Source organism: Biomphalaria glabrata, chromosome 3 (assembly GCF_947242115.1).
Source record: "Biomphalaria glabrata chromosome 3, xgBioGlab47.1, whole genome shotgun sequence".
Lineage (NCBI taxonomy): Eukaryota > Metazoa > Mollusca > Gastropoda > Planorbidae > Biomphalaria > Biomphalaria glabrata.
The window spans coordinates 12,353,730-12,379,110 of record NC_074713.1 but is presented as its reverse complement, the minus strand read 5'-3'; the positions used below and the strand labels follow the sequence as shown (position 1 = coordinate 12,379,110).

Genomic DNA, 25,381 nt, shown 5'->3' with positions numbered 1-25,381 from the left:
TACATAGATCAATGTGGAGATGTAAGTTACAATAGATCAATGTGGAGATGTAAGTTACATAGATCAATGTGGAGATGTAAGTTATATTAGATCAATGTGGAGATGTAAGTTACAATAGATCAATGTGGAGATGTAAGTTACAATAGACGAGTGTGTCTTCAGCCAGCTGTACGCCTTAAGAACATGCACATGTCGTTGAACACAATCCTAAGATATTTGAAACCATTTCCATGCTAACGACAAAAGAGCAAAATTCTAACTTCATTGCAAAACTTATTTTAAAATTCAATAAAAAAAAAATGAGAATGTAAGATTGTGCATTAATAAGTTGAAATTGTAAGTTTAGAGAATATTCTATTCTATGTTTTCTTTGTTTAGGTCTCTATAGATTTTACTTTATAATTGTTACCTTCCCCCCCCCCCCCTCCAAGTGCTTTAATTTTTTCCATTGTGTTTTGTATCACGTAACTTAATCTTAAACTTAACAAAACCCTTAGGACAGTATGGGACAAAACGTTACGCGCGTTTCATCTTACATTGTTACAAGTTACATTGCTACAAGCCACTATGTTACATTGTTACAAGTTACATTGTTACAAGTTACATTGTTACAAGTTACATTGTTACAAGTTACATTGTTACAAGTTACATTGTTACATTGTTACAAGTTACATTACAAGAAGGAGATACATCATAATACAGATTGAGATCTTGCTCAACGAGGTATCAAATCAGAAACTGTTCACCAGAAGCAGAAAGTAACATCGGTGGGGGGGGGGGGGGTCTAGACCTAAGTAAAGTAAGTACATTAAAATTTCCCTTTCAGACCTTGCGATCTATGGGGCAGATGATGTAAAGGTCTTCTGTTTATGCGGTAAGCACAACGACCAACCGCCTTTACTTTTCCCCAACTAGAGCTGCGTGGACTCACTGAGGCGCCCTAAAGATACCGAAATTAAAAATCCCTGTCTTCACTAGGTTTCGAACCCGGGGCCCTTCTGTTCGAAAGCCAAGCGCTTTACCACACTTCCAGACGACGCAAAGGCACTAGAAATTGAAACATCTGGCAATTGTTCTTATAACGAATCAATTGAATAGTTAAATAAGTATGCAATCAGTAAAAGACAATGTTTAATGTAAAGAGAGAGGGGGAGAGAGAGGGACGATCCAATGTAACGGATGCTAGAATTCGCGGGCTAAAAAGTATGTTAATCGTTAAAAAGTGGACATTTTATTTGGAAGTGAAACAAAGTGTGGCGTTACCAGCCAAAACAAACAACATATTGCCTAGAAACAAATCAACGAGCGAGGCTGGGGTGTAATAATAGTATAAAAAGTCGAACCGAACCTAATGTCAATAGTCGTGATCTAATCCCGATAAATCACTTAATGATTACGTTTCAAGACGAAACATTGTACTCTCATTCAGTGTTCATTCTATCTTACTGATGGAGGCGCTACACTGGAAAATCCATCGTCTCGGACATAAACCATTTTACTAGAAAAAGGGAGGCAATTAATGTGTATATTTAGAATGTCAGGTCAGACCCTTAGGACTCCGCAGTTTCCAGAGATAATGTCTACGTTAAAACATTGATTTCACTTAATGTCCTGGTGAGCAGTGAAATAATATCCTGCTGATCAGCTTCCATTGTTAATTATCTATTGTGAGTTTTTTTTAATGATTCAAAGTGCCAGGAAAAGACAATTTGTAATCTTGATTGTAATAACCAGCGTTGCTCCATTTCTATACAATTAAACAAGAGTTGTTGTTTTTGTCCAAGCTCTCCACTGTATACATTGTATAGTATACATGTCGCCATATTCGATACAACGGAGGACCCAGTAGGTTAGGGCGAATAGTTGTGTGTAAAACCTTGTCGTTTTGATCGTCTTTGTTTTGAGACAAAAAAACAAGTAAATTATAAAAACATTCTGATGTATCGTCCCAACTACTTTCTAATAGTAAGAACTGTCTCTGGTTCGTCTGATTATATACTATAGCCATCACCCAAGGCCAACATTTAGTGAGGTCAAGCGTACGTAAAATTACAATAGGTTTCTGTTCAGTTTCACTCTGGTCTTTCTTTCTCTCTGTCTCGGTCTCTCTGTCTCTCTCTCTCCCTCTGTCTCTCTCTGTCTCTGTTTTTCTCTCTCAGTCTCTGTTTTTCTCTCTCAGTCTCTCTCTCTCTCTTTGTGTCTCTCTCTGTGTCTGTCTCTATCTGTGCAAGTCTCTCCCTTTGTCTCTGTTTGTCTGTCTCTCTGTTTCTCTCTCTCTATTTGTCTGTCTCTCTCTGTCTCTGTTTTTCTCTCTCTGTCTCTCTGTGTCTGTCTCTCTACCTCTCTATCTGTATAAATCTCTCCTTTGTCTCTGTCTCCTTTTCTCTCTCACACACACACACACTCTCACCTCTAGCTCGTTCTCCTCTTATACTCCCTCTCAAGTGGTCAGAGATATTCGCCCTAGGCTCTATGTTCCTCCCCTAATGATCATCTAATGGCGACATCACCATTTCGAGGCTCTTAGCTTCCAGACATTTCTGCCTCCCCCTCAAAGGTTTTTTTTTTTACTCTTTTGAGGAATTTTACCATGGACTTGGGTTGTGTGGTGTATAGTAGTATGAGGCACTTCTTTCAAGATTGTGGGTTTAATAGTGGGCTTTAATTTAGAATCTGATCACGTGTGTTTGAAGTGGTTTAGCTGCTAACGTGGCGTCTGAGTGCGAGTGTCAACGAGGCATAGAACTCACAAACATAGAGGTGTAGAGCTCACAGACACAGAGACTTTGAAATGACAAACACTGACGCTTTAAAACTACAGACACCGAAGCTTCGAACTTAAGACACTGAGACTTCGAACTAGGAGACACTGAGGCATAGTGAGCGTTTCTAACCAACCCGACCATATTTCTTAGTATTATAAGCTAAAGCACCCCCCCCTTTTATAACAAAAATAAAAGTACCCCCCCACACACACACACACATATCAAAGTAAACATCATGCTAATGGACCTCATTCACCAATCGTAAACAAACAACAATTAGCCACGTGATTCTCTATCTCTTCTATACGAATTACGTTATACACACAGGCTGTCACGTGACAGTTTTTTTTTCGTTGTTTTATCAATATTATCACGTGGCTAAATGTTATTTGTTTACGATTGGTGAATAAGGTCCATTGACCAATAGATGTCTCTTAGGAACCTTTTTTAATTGGTAGTTATTATGAAAGTTAGATACTGTATCGGTTGTCGTTCTTATGTTTACATGTGCTTGTAACTCGTCCGTAAGAATGTGTTCACGAAATGTGTGTTGTGTAGTCATTCAGTGTATTAAAGCCATACTAGAGGGACATGGTCTTCGACTCTGTTTTTATTATATTCATATCAGTAGTTAAGTAATAAGGTACATTTATGCAAATACTTTCGGTAGTACCCTTTGTAAGGTTGCCAGTTTACTAGACTCTCACAAGTTAAAGTGTGCTAACTGACATTACAGTAGGAGTTTCACTAAAATACATTATAAAACATTTAATTTGATTACGATGCGTCCTCAGCATTCGTTTGAAATTGTCTAGCATTAAAATTAGCTCTAGCAATTTTTATGCAATATTTGTAAACTAGATTTTTTTTTTTTTTTTTTTTTCTTAGAATGAACTTTTGAGCCGTATGATTGCCAAACCAACATATCGCGTTGACATAACCAAAGGTTCAGGATGTTTTTGGTAGCCAAATTCAATTTATTAAAAAGCATCTTTAATGAGACATTACACTTTGAGAGTTTTTTTGTTTTTTACAAATAATTGTCTGATACCTAAAAAAAAATCAATAGTCTATTATCTTTTTGTTGTAACAACCAAGCTTCCTTAAAATAACAAATTTCCGGGATGTAATTATGTCCCTTATTCAAGAGCTCTCTGGACTTTGAAGCAAAACAAAATTGACGGAATGGATGATCCAGTGAAAATATTATTTGGACTTCTAGTAATGTTCAGATCAAAGACATTAGAGGAATGATATACTAATGAACATTCATAAAACTGATATTTTCATACAATGTCTCTCAATGTTATTAAATATTTTACATGTATGTAAATCTTATCATAAGCTTAGGAAGGGTACGAGAGAGAGAGAGAGAGAGAGAGAGAGAGAGAGAAAGTGAGGGAGGGAATGTGCGAGGGTTGAGAAAAGAAGAGAGGCTTAGGGATCAAGAGGCGTGAGAAAAATACGAGAGGCGTGATTATGTAGAAGAGAGGCGTGATTATGTAGAAGAGAGGCGTGATTATGTAGAAGAGAGGCGTGATTATGTAGAAGAGAGGCGTGATTATGTGGAAGAGAGGCGTGATTATGTAGAAGAGAGGCGTGATTATGTAGAAGAGAGGCGTGATTATGTAGAAGAGAGGCGTGATTATGTAGAAGAGAGGCGTGATTATGTAGAAGAGAGGCTTGGGTATCGAGAGGCGTAAGGAAAAACACGTAACGCCAAAAGTCAACTTTTTTTACCCCCTTCCCCTTGTAACAAATCGTAACAAAAGTCAATTACCCCCCCCCCCACACACACACTCCGGGTAGAGTAACATAACAAAATTTCGAATTTCATAAAACATTTATTAATTCTCCTTTTCCCAAATCACACTGTTCATCATGGTATCTATAGAAATGAGGAGGAAACTATCGACTACTTTCGGCGCTTCAAAGACCTATTCAGTTTTCTCCCCATATTGTACAGATACATCGTGCGGCCGCCGGAAAACTCGTGATTCGAGGATATAGCATCAATATTAAAAAACAACAACAACTTAGTATTAGCCAATCTAAGAAAGTCAAGGGACAACACTACCTGTCATTTCATTGGAATATATATGTTGTTACGTAACAGTTTATCAGACCTTCCTCCCCCTTGTAACAAAACGTAACACATTTGTATCACCCCCCCCTTTTTTAGTCGTTACCCAATATCTGAATGTTCTCTTAAGGAACATTTTTTAGCTGATAAAACGTACAGGAACAAAATGTATAATTGTTTCGCTAAATTTGTTTCCAAGTTCGAATTGGACTTTGTTGCCAGTTTAATAAGCAGGAAAAATGGATGGTAATGTATCATCGATAACACGCCGAGATGTAGCACTCACATTGAGGATGTAGCACTCACATTGAGGATGTAGCACTCACATTGAGGATGTAGCACTCACATTAGCTCTTCAGGTGTTGTTAATAATACACCGAGGATATAGCACTCACATTCAGGATGTAGCACTCACATCAGCTCTATTTATAGCACTCACATCAGCTCTACAGTTATAGCACTCACATCAGCTCTACAGTTATAGCGCTCACATCAGCTCTACAGCGGTACGGTACGTGACGTTTTGGCCCCGCCGTTTTGGCGACGGAACGTTTTGGCGCGAGCCGTGTTGGCGACGGAACGTTTTGGCGCGAGATATCATTTGACGATTATTTAATAAGCACGTAGCTTTTATAACAATGTTTATTTCACTCTACCATACTATTGTATGTATAGTATGAATTCTAACACCGTTCAGCGAATTGTTTGTTTTTTTTTAATTATAAAGGTTTTGCTTATTTCATGAATATAGGCCTATAATAAGTCAGATTCCTGAATGGTAATGACATGCTATATGTGAGTTCTGCTAATCACACTGGATGACATTTTTGGATTTCTTTCCAAAAGATTTTTTTTTATTTGACATTAGTGTAATATACGAACTGGCTAAGTGTCACACTTTAATATAACAAGAACCATGTTAACATCTAAAGCTCTTACTTTTTTTTGAAAATAAAAGTGTGCCTCTTAATAAACACACATACACAAGCAAAAATGTTTATTCAAGAAAATGTTAAAAACAAACACACATTTACATTTAGTAGGCCTACGTGAAAAATATGTCTTAACACAAACACTCATGCAAAACATAGATATGAATAATTCTTTTAAAAGAAATAATACAATAAACGTACATAATGTATTTAGCACCAAAACGGCTCGCGACAAAATGACCTTCGCGACAAAACGGCGGGGCCAAAACAGCGTCGCCAAAACGGCGTCGCCAAAACGTCCTGCTTCGGCTCTACAGTTATAACACTCACATCAGCTCTACAGTTCTAGCGATGTCTACAACAACTTATTATTGCTGCTTAGGAAGTGAAGCATTCTGGAACGAAGCTGATTTGTTTAGTTTGGGGAAGGGGAGAGAGACATGCACTTTGCGACAGTGCCAAGAAGCATTTTTTGTTCTGAGCTTTGTATACCCACTCCTGTGCACATTCGAAATGATTCCTAAATACATGATCTACTGGTTGCTTCTGATGCAAAGCCTGGCAAGTCTAAAGATTAAGCCAGCAGTACTGACCTGCTTTGCCGCCATGTTTCTTGAACGATCTTTGGTCACGTCTGCTGCCATGGTTGCCCATTCTCCTAGATCAATGTTAGAAGCTTCAAAATGTGTGGAGTCACCATAAGTAGGCAAGTGAGGAGTCACCACACGTAAGCATGTGTGGACTTATCACAGTACATTTCTTCTTGGTCCCACCGTAGCTCCATGGCAACCAGTAACTGTAAAGAGAAGTAAGAGTTACTTACTGAACTCAGAAAGTGTCATTGGATTAGAAAGGAGAAATAACTCGACCTGCTTTCATTTCTTAAGCAACACACTTTTTACATTCACCGTTAATGTATTTTTTTTCTAGATACATTTATAGTGATAAAATCTTAAACTATAATGCCTTTAATTATGCAAATTCAAAAGAAGCGTTTCGTCTTAGAAACAGCTAGACCTCGATGTGTATATATACAAGAATCAATAGATGTTATTTTTTCAATCAATGTACGCCATGAGGTTATTTCTATTTATTGACGACGATGTCTGTGTAACAATGGGCGACATCTCCCAGATATCTACCATGTTAGTGTCTTTGTAACCATTGGCGATATCCTCAAGGTATCTAACATGTTAGTGGGAGTCCAAGAAGTTGAAATAGGGAGGAGGTTCCACCCTTAAGTTTTGGGTAACTACTATACAGAGAACAGTTTTTCTTCTCTGAGATATTAATTAACATTTATCATTGTGAATCATGTTGTATCCTTTTGTATCATGTTGTATAATGTGTATCATGATGTATTATGTATATTTACTTAAGGAGAGGCGCGGTGGATGAGCGACAAAGCGCTTGGCTTCCGAACCGGCGTCCTAGGTTCGAATCCTGGTGAAGACTGGTATTTTTTATTTCGGGACCTTTAGGCGCCTCTGAGTCTACTCAGCTCTAATGGATACCTGACATTAGTTGGGGGAAAATTAAAGGCGATTGGTCGCTGTGCTGGCCACATGACACCCACGTTAACCGTGGGCCACAGAAACAGATGACCTTTACATCATCTGCCTTATAGATCGCAAGGTCTGAAAGGGGAACATTACTTTTGCCTATGTATAAGTATTAAGTACTGCATTCCTCATTAATCTTCGGACTATATATATCAAGTATAGTGTATATCATATTGCTATGAGTAGCATGTTTGTATCATGGCACAGTTTGTGTATCCCGACAATAACTAAATGCGTAGTAGTAGATATTCGAATAAACTTTCCTTCATTGCCGTCTTAAAGCATTCTCCTTAGTGAAATTATTGTATGTTATAAACAGAAGAGCTTAGACTATTAGATTCAGCAGAGCTTAGACTATTAGATTCAGCAGAGCTAAAAAGTGAAAATCCTTTATAAAAAAATATGTTTGAACATCGGCTAGGGGCCTACACCAAAAAGTGAACTAAAATTTTCCTATTTTATTTTATTTTTTGTCTCATTGCTTTTTTTTTTTTTTTTTTTAAAGTGCGATTTACATACAACATCTTTATTCAAATTTGGTTTGGGGAAACAAAAAGTTGCTCATTTCCATCGATTGAAACACGAGCAATTTTAAGCAAATCTTTGAGTCTGGTGTTAGTATTGCTCTTCAGAGTCCGAGACACTATAAATGGCTTCATTTACAAATCTGTCACGACTCAGAAGTTGTTAGCGTCTTGTGAGGCGCATTAAGCATTGTTTAGCACAAACTTTTTTTTCTGTTGGAGAAGACTTACAAGTTTGTATGTACAAGATATGCCATAGGAAGACATTGCCATTGAAGAAAAGGATTTATCTCTTTTTTTTTTACCTGTTTGGGTAGGCCGCCCTAGACAACATTTCCAAAGACAAAGGGTATATAGAAAATATAGTTTAAAGGATAAAATTAATTAATCCAGGGTGTCTCTGAGTAATTCATAGTACATCTTGGTGATTCACAATGTCTTTGAGTGATTCACAGTGTTTGTAAGTGATTCACAGTGTTTGTAAGTGATTCATAGTGTCTCTGTTACCGACATGAAGAGATAATGTTTGAGTTCTGGTTACAAAACTACTTGTTTTTGTAAGACTAAATTCACGACTCTGATTCAACGTAGTTTGAAATGGATCATCAAGTCGTTTTGCTGGTCATAGAACATCCACATAAACCATCCTCTAGAGAAGCGGTTGAGCTAAACTACAGCTGTGAGTCATTCGGTCTAATAAAAATCTTCAATTTGCATTGAAAAATAAAATTCCTAGTTGATTGTTTCCATATGAATCAGGATTTTTACTAATTTAAAAAATTACTTCGGTGCTTTTAATACAACTCCAAAACAAGTAAAATAATTTAAAAAAAACACAATCTAACCTATATTGAATGAAATTGCACCATTTATTTTAAATCAAACATGTAATTAATTTTTGATTAATTAGTTAATTTTTTAATTGATTAATGTGTTGTCATCAACTACGAATAATTGTGCAAAGTTTCAACTTGATCCGAGAAGGGGAAGTGGAAGAAATAACGTGTATACCAGACAGACAGACAGAATGAGTTGAAAGAGGCTTTGTAAAATTATACGATGTGTACGATCATTCCCAGTCACATTCACATAAAAGAAACTTTATAGACGTATTGAAAGTAAAGGAAACGGTAGCCGAGCACGTGAATATTTGATGCCACTTAAAGGTTCACAGAGATAATGATTAATTGGCAACAAAAATGTGCAGAACACTAGAACAACAATGAAAAATCCGTTTGTTTGTGCTTTTGAATGTATCAATTGAGCTTCTCTGACTAGAATAAACACGTACGTCGTGTTTGTAACCACTGAATCTAAATAGCACAACAGACCTCGCAATGTGGCCCGCTAGTGAAACAAAGCAAGTGGTGTGCACTCAATCCAAAGTTTGATAAATATTGATATTCAGATTCAGCCGGAGGTGGCAACTATTTCCGGCTCGAGTGGCTGACATATTATAATCCGATTACCAACACCAAGCGACATCAACACATGCTTTTCTGTAGTCAAAAGAAAAAAAGAAAATTCTGAAACTGTAACCTTTTCGGCTATTTATAATAGGAAGGAGATGCCACTCGTGGATTTTTGTCTTCTTTCAACTTCAATCTATTTTCAAACTTTTAAAACAACAAATTTCTTTTTTTATCCTGAGGTTCTATACCTATAATTTCATAACTCTGTCAATTAGGAAGTCCTTTTTTAATCTAAACTAGTTTAGTCTAGTCACTGCCGGATTGGGGCAAAGCAGGATGGCTCCACTAAAGAGATTTTAACAGTATCAAAATGTTAGCGTCCAGCAACTTTAACTTTAAAAAAAAAAAACATTTTTACTGACATTACTTCAAATCTTACGAAGTGCTCGATTGTTGTATGCTCGTCATAAAGAAATGCAGTTTTGGGTATACAGTGGGTCAATATATTTGTTTTTTAAAGTTGGAAAATAGATTCAATTTAGAAGTTCTCTATTCCTTTCTTCTAAATATGGCATGCTTTTAGATATTACTTTTATCAGAACCGGCCCTGGCAATTGTGGGGCCCTATGCGAAACGGATTGGGTAGGGATAAGGATAATAAAAGACAATTAAGAATTTGTATTAGTAAAAAAATTCTTATTTACATTTTATTCATTCTTAACTAAGTACAAAATCGCGATCAAATTTAATTTACGAACTTTAGCGAAGTCATAAAATTCAGTTTTCTACATAGATCACACTCTATATCAAAGATTACCAAATTGTTCAATCTATCTTCGTGAACTGTTAACCTCAGGCAATACTTGATTAGTTTGAGGCGCGAGAAGCTTCTTTCATCAGATGCCACAGTTACGGGTATTGTTAAAAATATACAATGTACAAAAAAGTAGTTTGGTAAAGCAGTGTATCTTTAATCGATGAACAGATAAGCTAAAATTTCTAACGGTGCTTTGGTGGTATTTGGCAGAATATGTCTGGCCCTGACTTTTATTATTAATAAGTGACTGATCGTGATAAGCTAAATGTAAGTTGCGGGGCTCCTGTGAAGCGCGGAGAGCATTTCGGGGCAATCAGTAAAGGTCGACCCTGAATACAAACATTGTCTAGTTTTCATTCTCAAGAAGTATAGCTCAGCTGCTTCTCAAGAGACGGTTTCATTTTAGGAATAGTGTCACTTTTAGGTAATGATGTTACAGAACATTTCTTTTCAGACCCTAGTCACTAAGCAATGGTGCCATTTCTAACCAACGGTGCTATATGTGTCACTTTTTACATGATAAAACAACACTTTTTTAAAAAAAATAATGTATTGCTGTATTTGTTTACGGAGGTTATTGTTTGGCAACTTTTATTTCTGAGATAAAGAACTAAAACACACTTACACACACTAATACTCTCTGACACATATAAACACTACATGCTCGCGCTGACAAGGGAGGTGATACTGTACATAAAGAATGAAGATACAATCTACGTAATTAGATTTTATCTCTAGATCTATACATGATGTTCTATCTGCCGGATAATGTCTGACACATTTTTTAAGCTGCCCTCCTTTTTTTTTACATTTCCTAGCTTGCCAACTCTTCATGGCTTGAAAAAGTACACTGGGTGGAAACTGGGCGGGCATTTGGAAAACAGCCCTAGTGATGTGCCTAGAAATGTAATAATTTATGACTTCATGTATATCTTTAGAAAAAAAAATTGTGAAAATTCATCTTAAAAGTTAATTTAGCTTAACCTTAAGTCTTTTTTTTTTAAAAAAACTCCTTCAACGGGAATTCCCGCACAGGACTCGAATGTTTCTTTGTATTTAGTAATGAGTTCAATAAATAAATAGACGCAAATAAAAATGTTAATAGAAGAATTTGATTATGTAAAACTAAATTAAAAGACTCTCTGCATATTGAAAAATTATAAGAAATAATTAGAATCAGAAATTACCGTTTAACATCAGCTTCATAAAGAAGGAATGTTGTTTTTTTATATAACTTTTTTTTTTATTTGGTTTGTTACTTGTTTCTACACTCACACAAACGTTACAGTGCAAAATGGAAGAATAATTGTACTCTCAGAACAAAGTTTCGTTTGTGTTGTATAAACTCGTGACTATTCTGTTCTCTGTATTAATCCGCGTGACGTAATGCTTTGCTATAGTCTCTTTGAATTCATTCTGAAAACGAGAATGGTGATCTCCGACTCCACTGTGTCAACAGAAATCTGTATCCTGCGTTACACTTGTAAGGTAGTCAAGCAGTTTATATTTAGATCTAATAATAACTAATCTTACATCAATAGAAACACAAAAATGTCAATATCAGGTATGACAAGAACAAAAGTGTCAACCTGTTTAGGAATGTCAATAATTAAGAGTTCTAAATCTATCAGACTTCATTGTTCCTTTTTTACATGTATTCATTATCCTCCTGTTCATTCATTAGCCATTAGTTCACTGTTACCGCTCTTTGGACGCCTCCAGGCCAGAGTTTGGCGAAATAAATTGCTCCGCCTGCCTACAAAAATCAATGTCTACCAAGCAGTGGTTCTCTAGACCCTTCTATATGGATCTGAGACATGGTTACTATACAGAAAGCAACTAAGACTTTCACCAAAGATGCTTGCACTCCATCGTGGATATACGGTGGCACTACAAACAACGATGTCCTTGCGAAGGCCGGTATGGACAGAATAGAGGGACTTCTTATGGTCCAACAGTTTCACTTGGCAGGGCACGTATCCCGTATGGGGGACGATCTTTTTTTTTGGTGAGCTGAAAGGTGGTCGACGTAACAGAGGTGCCCCACCGACACGCCCTAAAGACCAGCTTAGGTGCCAACTTGCTTTAACTGACGTAGAGGAATGCACCTGTTTGCATGCGGCTTCAGAGCGAGACAGCTGGAGGTCACTTACAAAGGCCGCGGGATACACATTTGAGACCAAAAGATAATCCGCTGCCGATGATAGACGTAGACGGCGAAAATAAAATCTAAATCGACTACAGGTGGACAATAGTTATGTCTGCGCTAGGTGTGGCAAACTATGTAGGTCATAGCTGCGTAGCCACGGGAAATTCTGCATTCCGCATTATTCTTCGGACTCGAAGACAAGCCTTTTTATTATCACTGCACTGACATTGGAAAGTGAAACGGACGTTACTGGCCTGAAGAAAGGTTTTGACATGTACCAAAGAATCACAAATTACACAATGCTTTTCTGATGTTTTGACATTTTAAAGTATTGGTTACTATGTTACAAGTTACAGGATTGACTGTATGTCCAGTGTGTAAACAATAGTCTTACTCGTGTATATATCGAATGTACTATTGTACAATATGTGACTCTTATAAAAACAGTACTTTGAACTGTTTTAAGAAAACACAAACCATAAGTGTATAAGAATGTAATTCTCGGCGTTAAAATGAAGTACAATGTAAAATTTAAAGAAAAAAGTTTATGGTCTTTTCAATACACTCACTTCCCCCTTCCATTGACTTCAGCTAATGTTACATCGGCGACTTACATAGTGCAGATCAAATTCACTGATCAAGCTATTATCTGTTCAAGTAAGACTAATGGTCAAAAGTTCAATAGTCTCAAGTCAAAAACTCAAATCATTTATTTCAAGCTAAAATTTTGCACATAGTATAATGGCAGGATATCAAAGTTAATATAACATGTGCTGGGTTGGATCCCCAAACTGGTATTTATTTTTTTAAATTTTATTTTCAATGTCTAAAATATTAATATTTAATTTACAATAGTACTTGCACATAAAGTAGTATTGACTTATTATATTGTTATATCACTTTAAAAACAACAACAACAGACACAATACACAGAGAAGTTCACTGGGTGACTACACAGTACACACAGACGTCTTCTTCTTTGTTTCGCGTTCCCTTATCAACTAGTAGCGCTGATATAGTCTACCAGAGTCAGGAATAGACCTGTTATAGACAATGTTCGCATAGATTTATTTATAACATGATTTATTTAATTATATTATTATAGATTTTCATACAAGGCGGAACAACTATATATAAATATAAATATAAAAATAAATAAATAAATAAATAAATAAATATTTCTTTTTGGTGTGTCAGGTGCGCAGACTACAGGACTTGTTTATATGCTTTGATCTTAAAAGGTTTTTGATATTTTTGTGTTTTTAGCGCTGAAGAGTCAAAGTCTCTAAGCGTTTCCATTTGTTGATTTATTTTTATATTTCACTGGTAACATTAATGTAATATTTGACGTCCTTAGCGTTCATTATTTGATCGTGAGAATCCTCAATAAACGTTTATTTTTTATATCACTTTAATTTTATTATTCTTATGATCGTATGTTATATATTTCGTAGAAAAATGTTTGCAAAGGTTAGTCATTTCTGGATGTAAAACGTTTATAGTCTATACGGTATAATAGATGCTTTCTAAAAAGAGTAAGATTCCTTGCGGCAAAAAAAAACAACAACAAAACAAAACGATTTAGTAAAGAGATTGTTTCCCTTGGGAGTTGACATAGCAACCAACACTTAGAAGCTTTCTTTGTTAGCTTATTTCGACGTTAGATTGACAAGAGAAACTGACACACATTTTCTGCTATTTTGTATAGATTGACATTTTAATTGGGGTGAAGTTTTTAAGTTGGCATCACACACAAACACACACACATATACATACGTACATACGTACGTACATACATACATACTTACACATACATACATAAATGAGGAAGTGTGCTCTGAGATGAACCATAGTCGTTCTACGACTGAGAACAATAACATACATACATACACATACATACATACAAGTTATCAAGATAACTACAACGACACACATTTACAAGTAACTGGACAAAACATACGAATCACTATGAAAAAAGGAGTACTTAGAGCCTGTTAACGGTTCAGAAAAGATGGTCAGTGAATCAAAGAATACAGGTCATCATGCCACGAATCTCAGTCACTGGTCATTTAAGATATAAAAAGGCAAACAAACTGATTATTCAAGATCTGCTCCAATCTGTTCAGGACAGAATGCCTCCAGTATGAAATATGTTTAAACTTGTATAGACATCTATTCTACAATGTATTGATCCGAGCAGCTCCTGTGATTTGGGCATCTCTGTGACTGAATAATTAATGAACAGTGGTGTCTACTGTCGGAGCCAGTGTAATATCAGAGCCGATTCAAAACTAGGGCCAGTATAATATAGTAGCAGAGAATTTTGGTAAAGTTTCCCTTTAATGCTATAATGTCAACAGAGTAGAGCAGGGAGGGTGCAAGGAATCGGAGATAATGTGGGGAAGTACCCCGAGTAGCCGATTATGATAGAAGCTACAAAAATAAATAAAAAGTTAAGTCAAATTCAAATGTTATAGACAATTTGTAAAAAAAAAAGTTAACAAATATAAAAAATAAATTTAAAAAACACAAACTAATAAAAATACTTAGAAAGACACAAAGATAAAAGGCAATTTTTTTTTATTCCATAAAGCTAGACTATGTCGTACAGACCTGTGACGTGACAACGAGCTATTGGTCTAAACTGCCAATAGGTTCTGACGTTGCAGGTCAGTGTTCAGGCCTTCTATGTCAACGAAAGATCTGTCTACTCCAATCAATTAATGACACGGAAAAGTATCCATTTATCACTAAAAACAATATGATTTTAAAGAGATCACCAATTAAAGTTTTCTCGCAATGCTTATGGGGTTCGCCTACGAATGACGAGAATGGAGCACTTTAGCTGTTCGCTCCATCACAACAACTATTCCTCACAAATATGCACAAGTGTCTGCTAGTATTATAGAACATGAGAATCATAAACTATTGTATTTGGAGAGACATTATAAACTATTAAAAAAAGTAAAGTTCCCTTTCAGACCTTGTAAAGGTCATCTGATTCAGCGACCAACGGTCAACGAGGGTGTCATGTAGCCAGCACAACGACCAACCGCCTTTACTTTTCCCCAACTAATGTTGGGTAACCATTAGAGCTGGGTGGACTCAGAGGCGCCCAAAGATCCCGAAATTAAAAATCGCAGTCTTCACCAGGATTCGAACCCGGGACCACCGGTTCCGAAGCCAAGCGTTTTACCGCTCAGCCACCGCACCCTATTACAATAGAATAATACGTTAGAAAGTATTACAAATGATTTAGAAAAAGAAATTACATCCAAAAAGAATTTAAAAAAAAAATCACTATCAATGTGAACGTTTGTGTAATTTAAATTAATCTTAAATAAAATATTACTTCTATGAACTTCGCAACAATACAATTTGTCTTTTCTACTGTAAAAGTAAATGTTTTACTATTGTGTTTTCCTTTAAAAATGTAAGCAAATTCTTCTAGTGATTGTAATGTTTGTTCAATGCAATTATACAGAGGCTTCAAGCATTCTCAACTCACTCGACCGGAATCATTAATAAGAAACTCGATTCGCGGAAATTATCTAGAAATAAATTGTGGAAACCTACCAAGACCAAACATGAATAACGAAAGCTCTTGCTGGAGAATAGACAGACTGCATGAGAGTTCTTTACTCATGGCGGACCTCAAACCCACATTTTGGATAACTGCAACTTGAGAAAGTGTTCCATAAGCCAAATCACAAATGAATGTCAGCGCTTGTGTTCCCCCACCCCTCCTCTCTCTCTCTATTTCTCATACACACACAAACACACACATCTCCTCGTTCTCTCTCTCTCTCTCCAGTTAACTATAAAAAACAACAGGCACAAAGCTAGAATTAAAGCAGGGGAGGAGGTGGGCAGCAAGATGAGTGGAAATATGAGATTCTAATGAGCTGTCTTTCGAGTCTAGAAACAAAGTCGCAATGCTGATCGACTCAGTGTCTACAATTTATATAGATCTAGATATATCTCCTACGTATTGCGAAATGATAATTGAAGAAGGTCGAAAACATAATCGAGCAGGAATTATTATCAGTTTTATTCTATATGCTCTCTGTGTTCTATATGCTCTCTGTGTTCTATATGTTCTCTGTGTTCTATATGCTCTCTGTGTTCTATATGTTCTCTGTGTTCTATATGCTCTCTGTGTTCTCTGTGTTCTATATGCTCTCTGTGTTCTATATGCTCTCTGTGTTCTATATGTTCTCTGTGTTCTATATGCTCTCTGTGTTCTATATGCTCTCTGTGTTCTATATGCTCTCTGTGTTCTATATGTTCTCTGTGTTCTATATGCTCTCTGTGTTCTAGATGTTCTCTGTGTTCTAGATGTTCTCTGTGTTCTATATGCTCTCTGTGTTCTATATGTTCTCTGTGTTCTATATGCTCTCTGTGTTCTATATGCTCTCTGTGTTCTATATGCTCTCTGTGTTCTATATGTTCTCTGTGTTCTATATGCTCTCTGTGTTCTATATGCTCTCTGTGTTCTATATGCTCTCTGTGTTCTATATGTTCTCTGTGTTCTATATGCTCTCTGTGTTCTAGATGTTCTATGTGTTCTAGATGTTCTCTGTGTTCTAGATGTTCTCTGTGTTCTAGATGCTCTCTGTGTTCTAGATGTTCTCTGTGTTCTAGATGTTCTCTGTGTTCTAGATGTTCTATGTGTTCTAGATGTTCTCTGTGTTCTAGATGTTCTCTGTGTTCTAGATGTTCTCTGTGTTATATGTGTTCTCGGTGTTTTATATATTCTCTCAGTGTTCTTTATGTTCTCTGTGTGAATATGTTAGACATATTCAATAGAATGAAAAAATTTTTGTTATGTAATCTCCATGTACAGACAAAAGTAAACGAGTAAGTTCGAGTACAACAGTGTCACATGATTTTTACAAAACAAAAAAAAAAAACAACATGCTAACACTACACACATAAGTGTGTCAGTAAAGTCAAACGCTAAGGTTGCAAAAAATATTTACCGCAAATTAATACATTGAGAAAGAAATTAAGTGGCTCACGCCATGCTCAGCAAATGACAACTATTACTAAAAATTATCATCATCTTGGCGTCACTAATTCGACGCTTCCGATTGGTGCAATAAGCTATCTCTGACGTCAACAAAATGACATGACTGACCTAGTTGCAGCCAATAAATATTATCTGTAAAATAAATATGCTTACATAGTTAATGATTTCTTTACTTTCAGGGTAAATTTTTTAAATGTTCTAGTGAGTCTCAAAGTTTTTTTTTTTCTTTTTTAAAATAGTAAATCAAGCTCATTGGTAGAGATAAGGATTTTTAATTTCGAGATTCTTAGAGTGTCTCTTAGAGTGTCTCTTAGAGTGTCTCTTTGAGTGTCTCTGAGTCCACCCAGCTCTAATGGGTACCTGAAATTAGTTAGAGTGTCTCTGAGTCCACCCAGCTCTAATGGGTACCTGAAATTAGTTAGAGTGTCTCTGAGTCCACCCAGCTCTAATGGGTACCTGAAATTAGTTAGAGTGTCTCTTAGAGTGTCTCTTAGAGTGTCTCTTAGAGTGTCTCTTAGAGTGTCTCTGAGTCCACCCAGCTCTAATGGGTACCTGAAATTAGTTAGAGTGTCTCTTAGAGTGTCTCTGAGTCCACCCAGGTCTAATGGGTACCTGAAATTAGTTAGAGTATCTCTGAGTCCTACCAGCTCTAATCGGTACCTGAAATTAGTTTGAGCGCCTCTGAGTCCACCCAGCTCTAATCGGTACCTGAAATTAGTTTGAGCGCCTCTGAGTCCACCTAGCTCTAATCGGTACCTGAAATTAGTTAGAGTGTCTCTGAGTCCACCCAGCTCTAATCGGTACCTGAAATTAGTTAGAGTGTCTCTGAGTCCACCTAGCTCTAATCGGTACCTGAAATTAGTTAGAGTGTCTCTGAGTCCACCCAGCTCTAATCGGTACCTGAAATTAGTTTAGGGAAAAGTAAAAGCGAATGGTTGTCGTGCTGGCCAAATGACACACTCGTAAACCGTGAGCCAAAGAAACAAACAACCTTTACATCATCTGCCCCATAGCTCGCAAGGCCTGAAAGGGGAACTTTAAATTTTACTTCATAATTAATTTATTTAAAATACTCTAATTTATTAAGCATGCTTTTAAAATGTAAATAAATCTATTTATTAATAAAGCTATCCATGCGCAGCAAAGATATACAACAGTAATTATAAAAATGTCATTTTTAACCCACGTCCAGTCAATACGCAGTCAATAATCATCCAGCATCTACACAATGGTGTATCGAACTATTAGTACGATTGTTAACATCTTTCTGTTTGTCTGATAAATCGATAGCAACAACTTACAAATTATCTTCTGGTCACGCGAACAGCTCGTTGTCACGATTGTGCCATTTGTTCACTAGGGGAAATAACTTCTTAAGATGCGTAACTCTTGCCTACATTACCTGCATAGACATGTTAAGTAAATATGTGTCGAGCAAGCTATTAGACGTAGATCTAATATAAACAGAGCATGTCGGGAAAATAACGTTTATGTAATTTTGAAAGGAGAACATTTTTATTACGTGAAACTCATTTTCAAGATAAATGTGAAAATGTCTTTCTTTTTCTTTTTTAGTGCTTAATGTTTACACAATTCGTTTTGAAAGAAAATTCAAAGAAACTATCAATTTTGAGAAATTAATTTTTAGCGGCCCCCGAAAGGGGAAAAGACGCTATTTGTTTTGTGTGGCCTGTCTGTCCGTCCGTCCCGTTTATATCTCTGAAACTAGAAGAGAAAAAAAAAATCGGACATCATGATATTTTAGATCATTCAAAGTTCTGATGCAACGGCTACTTTTTCTTTTCCGAAAGTGAACCGTCTAATTTTTAAAATTATATATGCAAGAAGATTTTTCAAAAAATTACACCACTTTTCAATAAAAAAACTTCTGGGGAGGTAACTTGGACTTCTTCATTAATAACTCAAGCTTCATTCATACATTCGCGCACTGGTACAAAAAATTTGCATGTAAGGTCACAATGGTAAAAGTGTCAATGGTTCATTAAAAAATATATTTTCTATTTATTAACTATAACTCATTGAATAGAATACTGATTCAAATGTTGTTTTAAAAAAGAACTTTGATACGAACTTCGTTTTAGATATAAGTTCTAAAAATAACAAACTACTTTTATAGCGCGCAGTTTTGACATATCCTCTTTATAGGGGCCTACACTTGACAGTATAGGCTAAATAAGACTAAATAGAGCACAGATCTAGATATATTTATAATAAATGTATTAATAATTTGAACGAAGTTTTAATTATTAAGGCAATAACTTATCTTCTGAGAGCTTAGGGGTGCAGATTTATTTATTAAGTAAACAATAATATCACATTAAGAAATGAATCGGATACGAACAGAATAGTACACCATTGCTATTAGTAATGGCATTACACGGTAACAAAAGGCCTACTATTCTTGATCATAACATTGGCCTAGGTCTAGTAACTTCAAGATTTAACGAGTAAATCCATAAGAGTTCTAGTCTAGATATAGTAGATTCTATATCAAGATTCTATATCTAGTTCTAGATCTAGATCTAGAATTAGATCTACACTTAGGCTAGATCTAGATTAGACTTAGATCTATTTCTAGACGTAGACTTAGATCTTGAATCTAGATTTAGATCTAAATCTAGGTCTAGATGTATGTCCAGTTTGTATGACAAATGACAATGGAGATATTAATTGTTATTTTGCGAGGGGAATGTCTGGTCCAAGTAGACCTACTCCAAGTCTTTCAAGTCATTTCTAGCTAGCTCACTACCTAACTAAAATAGGTCAAGAATATTTTTTTTTTCGTGTTGCCAATTTATCTTAATTTTGTAAGAAGAATAAATCTTTTTTTAGATTCTCGTTGTTACATGTAACAAGTTATTAATTTTGAATGTATGGATAAGGTTAACAATTATTGCTTTAAAAAATATAAGTGTACGATAAATGAATTTATGGAGATGATGTGGCTAAGTGGTAAAGCACATGGAACCAGAAGTCCCGTGTTCAAATCCTGGTGAAGACTCTAGGTAGACCACTTCTGGGGCCGATTTTGAGTTTATGTTTCCACACACACAAACTGTCTTTGTAACCTTGTTTAAGTACATGAAATGAACTAATTGAAAGATGTGTTTGTTGTTTGATATGTTTATGTTTTATATGACTATGTTTGTTGTTTAATATGATTGTGTTTGGCCAATAAACAGTCAACGTGTAATCTGTGACTATAACTATAAAGGTTTACATTATGAAAGAAAGACCTGATTCTGCTTCGTTAACATCTCACCTTCCATAACCATTTCACTCTTATACTTAAAGATAAAAACAATGACCAAATAATTTTAATTTCCTCGTCAGACAACAGCTACCCAAGAAACCAGGATAGATTTTTTAAAATCAAAATCTGGGGAGAAAATTCAAATTTAAAGGAAGACTTGGAGGACTGAACTACTAGACTACCTTCGATAGTGTTAGCTATTCCTCGACCATCATGACATGATCCTTGTAACCTACCACATATTATTAAATATCGCTAGATCGATTGATGGATCCTGTTAACAAATTATGCAGTGACGATTCCGGAAACCGAAATAAAGGCAATATTAAGTACTCCGGATTTAGAAAGTGCTTGATGAGGTTTTATGTTCAATTCTTTATTTGTCAGTTCGACTTCGAGTCGTGACAAACAGAAGAGCCAGGCTTGTGGGACCTCGTCCTTCACTTGTTTGTTTTGATTGGGTTCCCTTCCCCCAAGTGGTTCGTCAATATTACCTAAATGATTATTTCCCTATAGAATTGATTTTGTTCCCAAGCATTTCAACACTTTTGTGAGCTGTCACATATACAGTAGATGTGTGTGTGGTAGATGTGTGTGTGTGATAAATGTGTGTCTATGTGTAGAAGATGTGTGTGCATGTGACCAAGCGTGTAAGTCTTAGTAATGTGTTTGTGTGTGAGCGTGAAAGTGAATGGAATCAGTCGATAGTATTAATGGAAATTAATCAGCATGACTACTGTACGTATAACAATAATAATATAGATGCAAACACAAACAACATGCACACAACAGAACAAAACAGTCACACACAGCCAGCGCTCCTCGGTGGCTCCTTTGTACTGCTTGGGGACGTCGAACGACCTTGAAACACCCTGACTGACACTGAAAACAAAGGAGCTTTTAATTATCTCAGCTCTAGTCGACCACTTCCTCCGTATCTTATCTTATCTTATCTTATATAATACAGACGTTACTTCAAAAAAGAAGATGATTACGTCCTACGCGTCATGCATTTAGTCATGCATATTAACCAATGACTTAAATTCTGCCAAGTCACTGGTTTTCCTGGCTAGCTCAGGCAACCCATTCCATGCTCTAATAGCACTAGGGAAGAAGGAGTATTTGTACAAATTTGTCCTAGCATATGGGACGAGGAATGTGCCTTTATCTTTGTGTCTTTCAGAGTATTTTATTAAATTTTGTTTTTGTATTTGAAGATTATGGTTCAGTGTTTTATGTATTATTGCTACTTTACTTTTGAGCCTTCTGTCCTGAAGGCTTTCTAAATTTAGTGATTTTACTAAAGGTGTTACTCTAGTCACTCTGATGCCGCTGTTATGTAATGGACGCAAAATGTCTTTCAGATTTTGAAAGGCATCTTCCATGAAATAATTCTTCCAGAGATGGTAGCTGCAGATCTATTTATTTTTTAAAAATCTAATTTTCATTTTCTTACGTGTTTCTTTAGTTTCCATTTCGTCACATCGCTTTCTCTTCTTTTTCTATGAATTTGATTGCTTAAAGAACGTAAACGGGATCTTAAAAGTCTTAATGTAAAGAAAGAACAGAAAACTGTGATTCACTTTTTGTGTGAAAATCCTATATATATATGACTATGGAAAATCCCCAATAAGAAGGAAGAGAGATAAATGGTAGGCTTAGAGGTACCACTTCGATCTAGCCATTTCTAGGAGAACTGGGTTCTCGCACGTTTGGAAGTTATTGTTTGTTTTTTTTTCATTTGACGCTAAATCTGGGCAGTTTTAAGACTTAGGATTGATTAAAGAGAAAAAAGTATTGAAACTATATTTCTTTCGGAGTAACACACTCTCTCAAATGTAGCCGGGACTAAGTTTGCCTGCTTTTAAATATGAATCAAATTTAAAATTACATAAAGTGTATGTGTGTCGCAGAGGTTCGCGACCTTAAACTCGACCTTATAATTTCTGTCGTCTGATGAAAAAGGAGCCGCAATCTTGCATCAAGATCTATAATGGTTTAAAATGGTTTTACTGTTTTCGGATTTCTTTTCAGATTTGAAGGTAAATTATATTCTAGCCCAAACCTACTGCAGAATGACTGGGGATGCCGGCGGGCAGGATTCGAACCAGGTATCACCGTGACCATAGAACGACAGCCTAAAGAGCATATCACTTGACCAGTAGATGATAAAGGAAAAAGTGATGGTATGAGAGTATAATTCAATAGTTCAAATGTTCTTAGACCTAAATTTAGTTTGTTAAGACTTTAGGATATTGTTGTATATTTAAACGTTAAAAAAATGATAATACTTGCATTCAATGAAGCGTTTCTTGACACGACATTGATTGTTAAACAGGCTTTCAAAAGTGAACTTACGTAGATATGTGTGTGTGTGTGTGTTTGTGTGTGTGCTTTATGTGTATGTGTTTTAGCGTAAAACACTATGTAGCTTAGTTGTTTCCCTTTAAGAAAACATTCTCCATCTTGGACGAATCAATTAGGAGTACGTGTCTCCATTGAAGGGGCATAACCAATCTATTCAAAGACATTACACAGCGCGGTAGTTACAAATACATCCGTTCAGAATCATTAATAAGTAAATAGGACTTGGGAACATTTGAACACTGGGAACATTATTTAAAATGGGGGAAAAAAAATATTTCTGTGGAAATTCTGGTTCACATATTTAAAGTGGTTGGAGACATATATCTTTTTTTTTTAACTACAATATAAAATTTCAGTTGGTCACACAGGAATATCTGCTGGACCAGAGTTATTATACCAAACGTTTGGGCGACAAGGCCTTCATCCGGGGGCGGATTTAAATATGTGAAGACCCAGAGGCCCCTACACTTTTTCAAAACCTTTAATAAAGATCCACTTACCACTTATTAATAATGCTTATATCTATTTACATATTAAGAGCATGCTGCAAGTGGACACTTCTTGACCACGAGTGTTGCCAGACGTAACTTGGTCAGATTTAAAAACTTGGCGGTAAACATTCGACAAAACAAAATGTAGAAATAAAAAACTAAACGTTTCTGATCAACCGAAATTCGGAAATATTTTTATCTCTATTGTGGAGGTCCCTTTTTTGGCAGAGTCTCCTGGGCAGTATCCCCTCCTGCCCTCCCTTAAATCCGCCCTTGTCTTTATCTGCTACATGCAAACGAAAAAGAACTGGTCCAAAACGATGTGTTTTTACACTGGTCCACTCGCACTGCATTCTAAAATGTCTGTGGCGTTTTTAGCAACGGAATGGGCCATACATGATGTCTGATACACACAGTGAGACTGTTAACTAGCGTAGCATACCTAAAGAGTTTACAAAACTTACTTCTAAACATGAAGAGCTCAGTCTGTATCTTTGATCTACGACACTCTGCGTGTTGTTTTCAAATATTTGTACTGAATATATTCCTTTACACACTCTCAAAGAAGATAATTAACACGTGAATTATAATTTCATCATTAAAGAACGTAGATTGTTACATACACCAAGTAATAGCGAGATACTTGTCATTAACATCTATATAGCTCTAATTAACACCTTTTCTAGTAAAAAAAAAAAGGTACGACGCTTTGAGTTAATTTAAACATCAGCATGGAATTTGCTTCCGAATTTTTAAATCTTTTTTTGTTTGTTCTAAATGGGTGTTTAGATCAGTGGGTGTTCATAATTACGTGTGCAGAAAGGAAAAAAAAAGGTAAAACTTAAAACGAAACACAACAACAACAAAAAAAGTAGTGCAGAAAGATCGAAAGATTCGCTCATTCACCAGAAAAAATGTTGGCAAGTAGACAAACACAGTCTACGTTAGTACACACACAGACACGCGAGTTCCTTATCACAATCACATACACTATCTTACGTGACATGCACGGTCTCTCTCTCTCTCTCTCTCTCTCCTTCTTTCTACCTCTTCTCTCTCTCTCTCTGTCTGTCTGTCTGTCTCTCTCTCTCTCTCTGCCATACAATGCTTGCACAAACTAACAAAGGAACACATAATTCACCTGACAAGATTGAATTGTTATGTCTTAGGCCTCCATGTAGACAACAACAAACACAAACAGCAATACTGAATGGGACGTCTGCTAAACGTGTAGTTAGACAGACATTTGGAAGTGTTTGTTTTACTTCACGATTTAAAATACATTTTACAAAAAAAATTTTGTTTCCCTCCGGTACTAGCAGTCCATGAACCGGATTCCAGAGGTCACTTGTTTTATGTCCAACTATCAGGAGGGTGTCGTGCGGCCAGTTCAACGCCAAGCTAGCGTTACTTTCTCCCCTCCCCTCAATAATTTCAGATACCAATACAAATTGAAAGGGGAGAATGGAGACCGAGACTTCCCAAAGTACAGAATGACCATGTCAGAACCGGACCGCTTTACTACATTTGTCCTATTCTGTTGACAAAAGAGTGAGCTCTTCTAGCCCAGAACTAGTGGCGTTGTCGTTTTCCAGAGAGGTGGCTGGCGGTGTGGGTTAAAATAAATTGTTGTAGTTTTTTGTCATTAGGTCCTATCTTGTGATTTACGACATTTTAATTAAGACAATGTTTCGTTCCAACGTGACAAGGAGGTTCGGACCTTTGGTCCATCTAGTCATTGGGCAGGATTTGAACTCAAAACGCTAGGCTCAACATCCGAGAGCTGAAGACTTCATCACCAAAACAAAACACCCTTCCCATCATAATAATTCTATGTAAAGGAGAGGTTGTGGTTGTGACGTAAAATGTCAAAATTATATTTCGTTCTTTTAATTTTTAGCGGCCCCCGAAAGGGGAAAAGACGCTATTAGTTTTGTGCGAAATTTCTGTCCGTCTGTCCGTCCGTCCCGTTT

At 36.2% G+C, this 25,381-nt stretch overlaps 1 protein-coding gene across 2 annotated transcripts in view; it reads right to left on the bottom strand.

Annotated features, from left to right (window-relative positions):
• The window catches only part of LOC106060264 (uncharacterized), a 72,354-nt gene that overhangs the window by 38,650 nt on the left and 8,323 nt on the right, over positions 1–25,381 (bottom strand). For both annotated transcript variants that reach the window (XM_056024377.1, XM_056024378.1), the window contains exon 2: positions 6,374–6,576. In XM_056024377.1, the coding sequence (XP_055880352.1) occupies positions 6,374–6,434 (61 nt within the window). In that variant the 5' untranslated portion in view covers positions 6,435–6,576. The remainder of the gene's footprint in view (positions 1–6,373; positions 6,577–25,381) is intronic.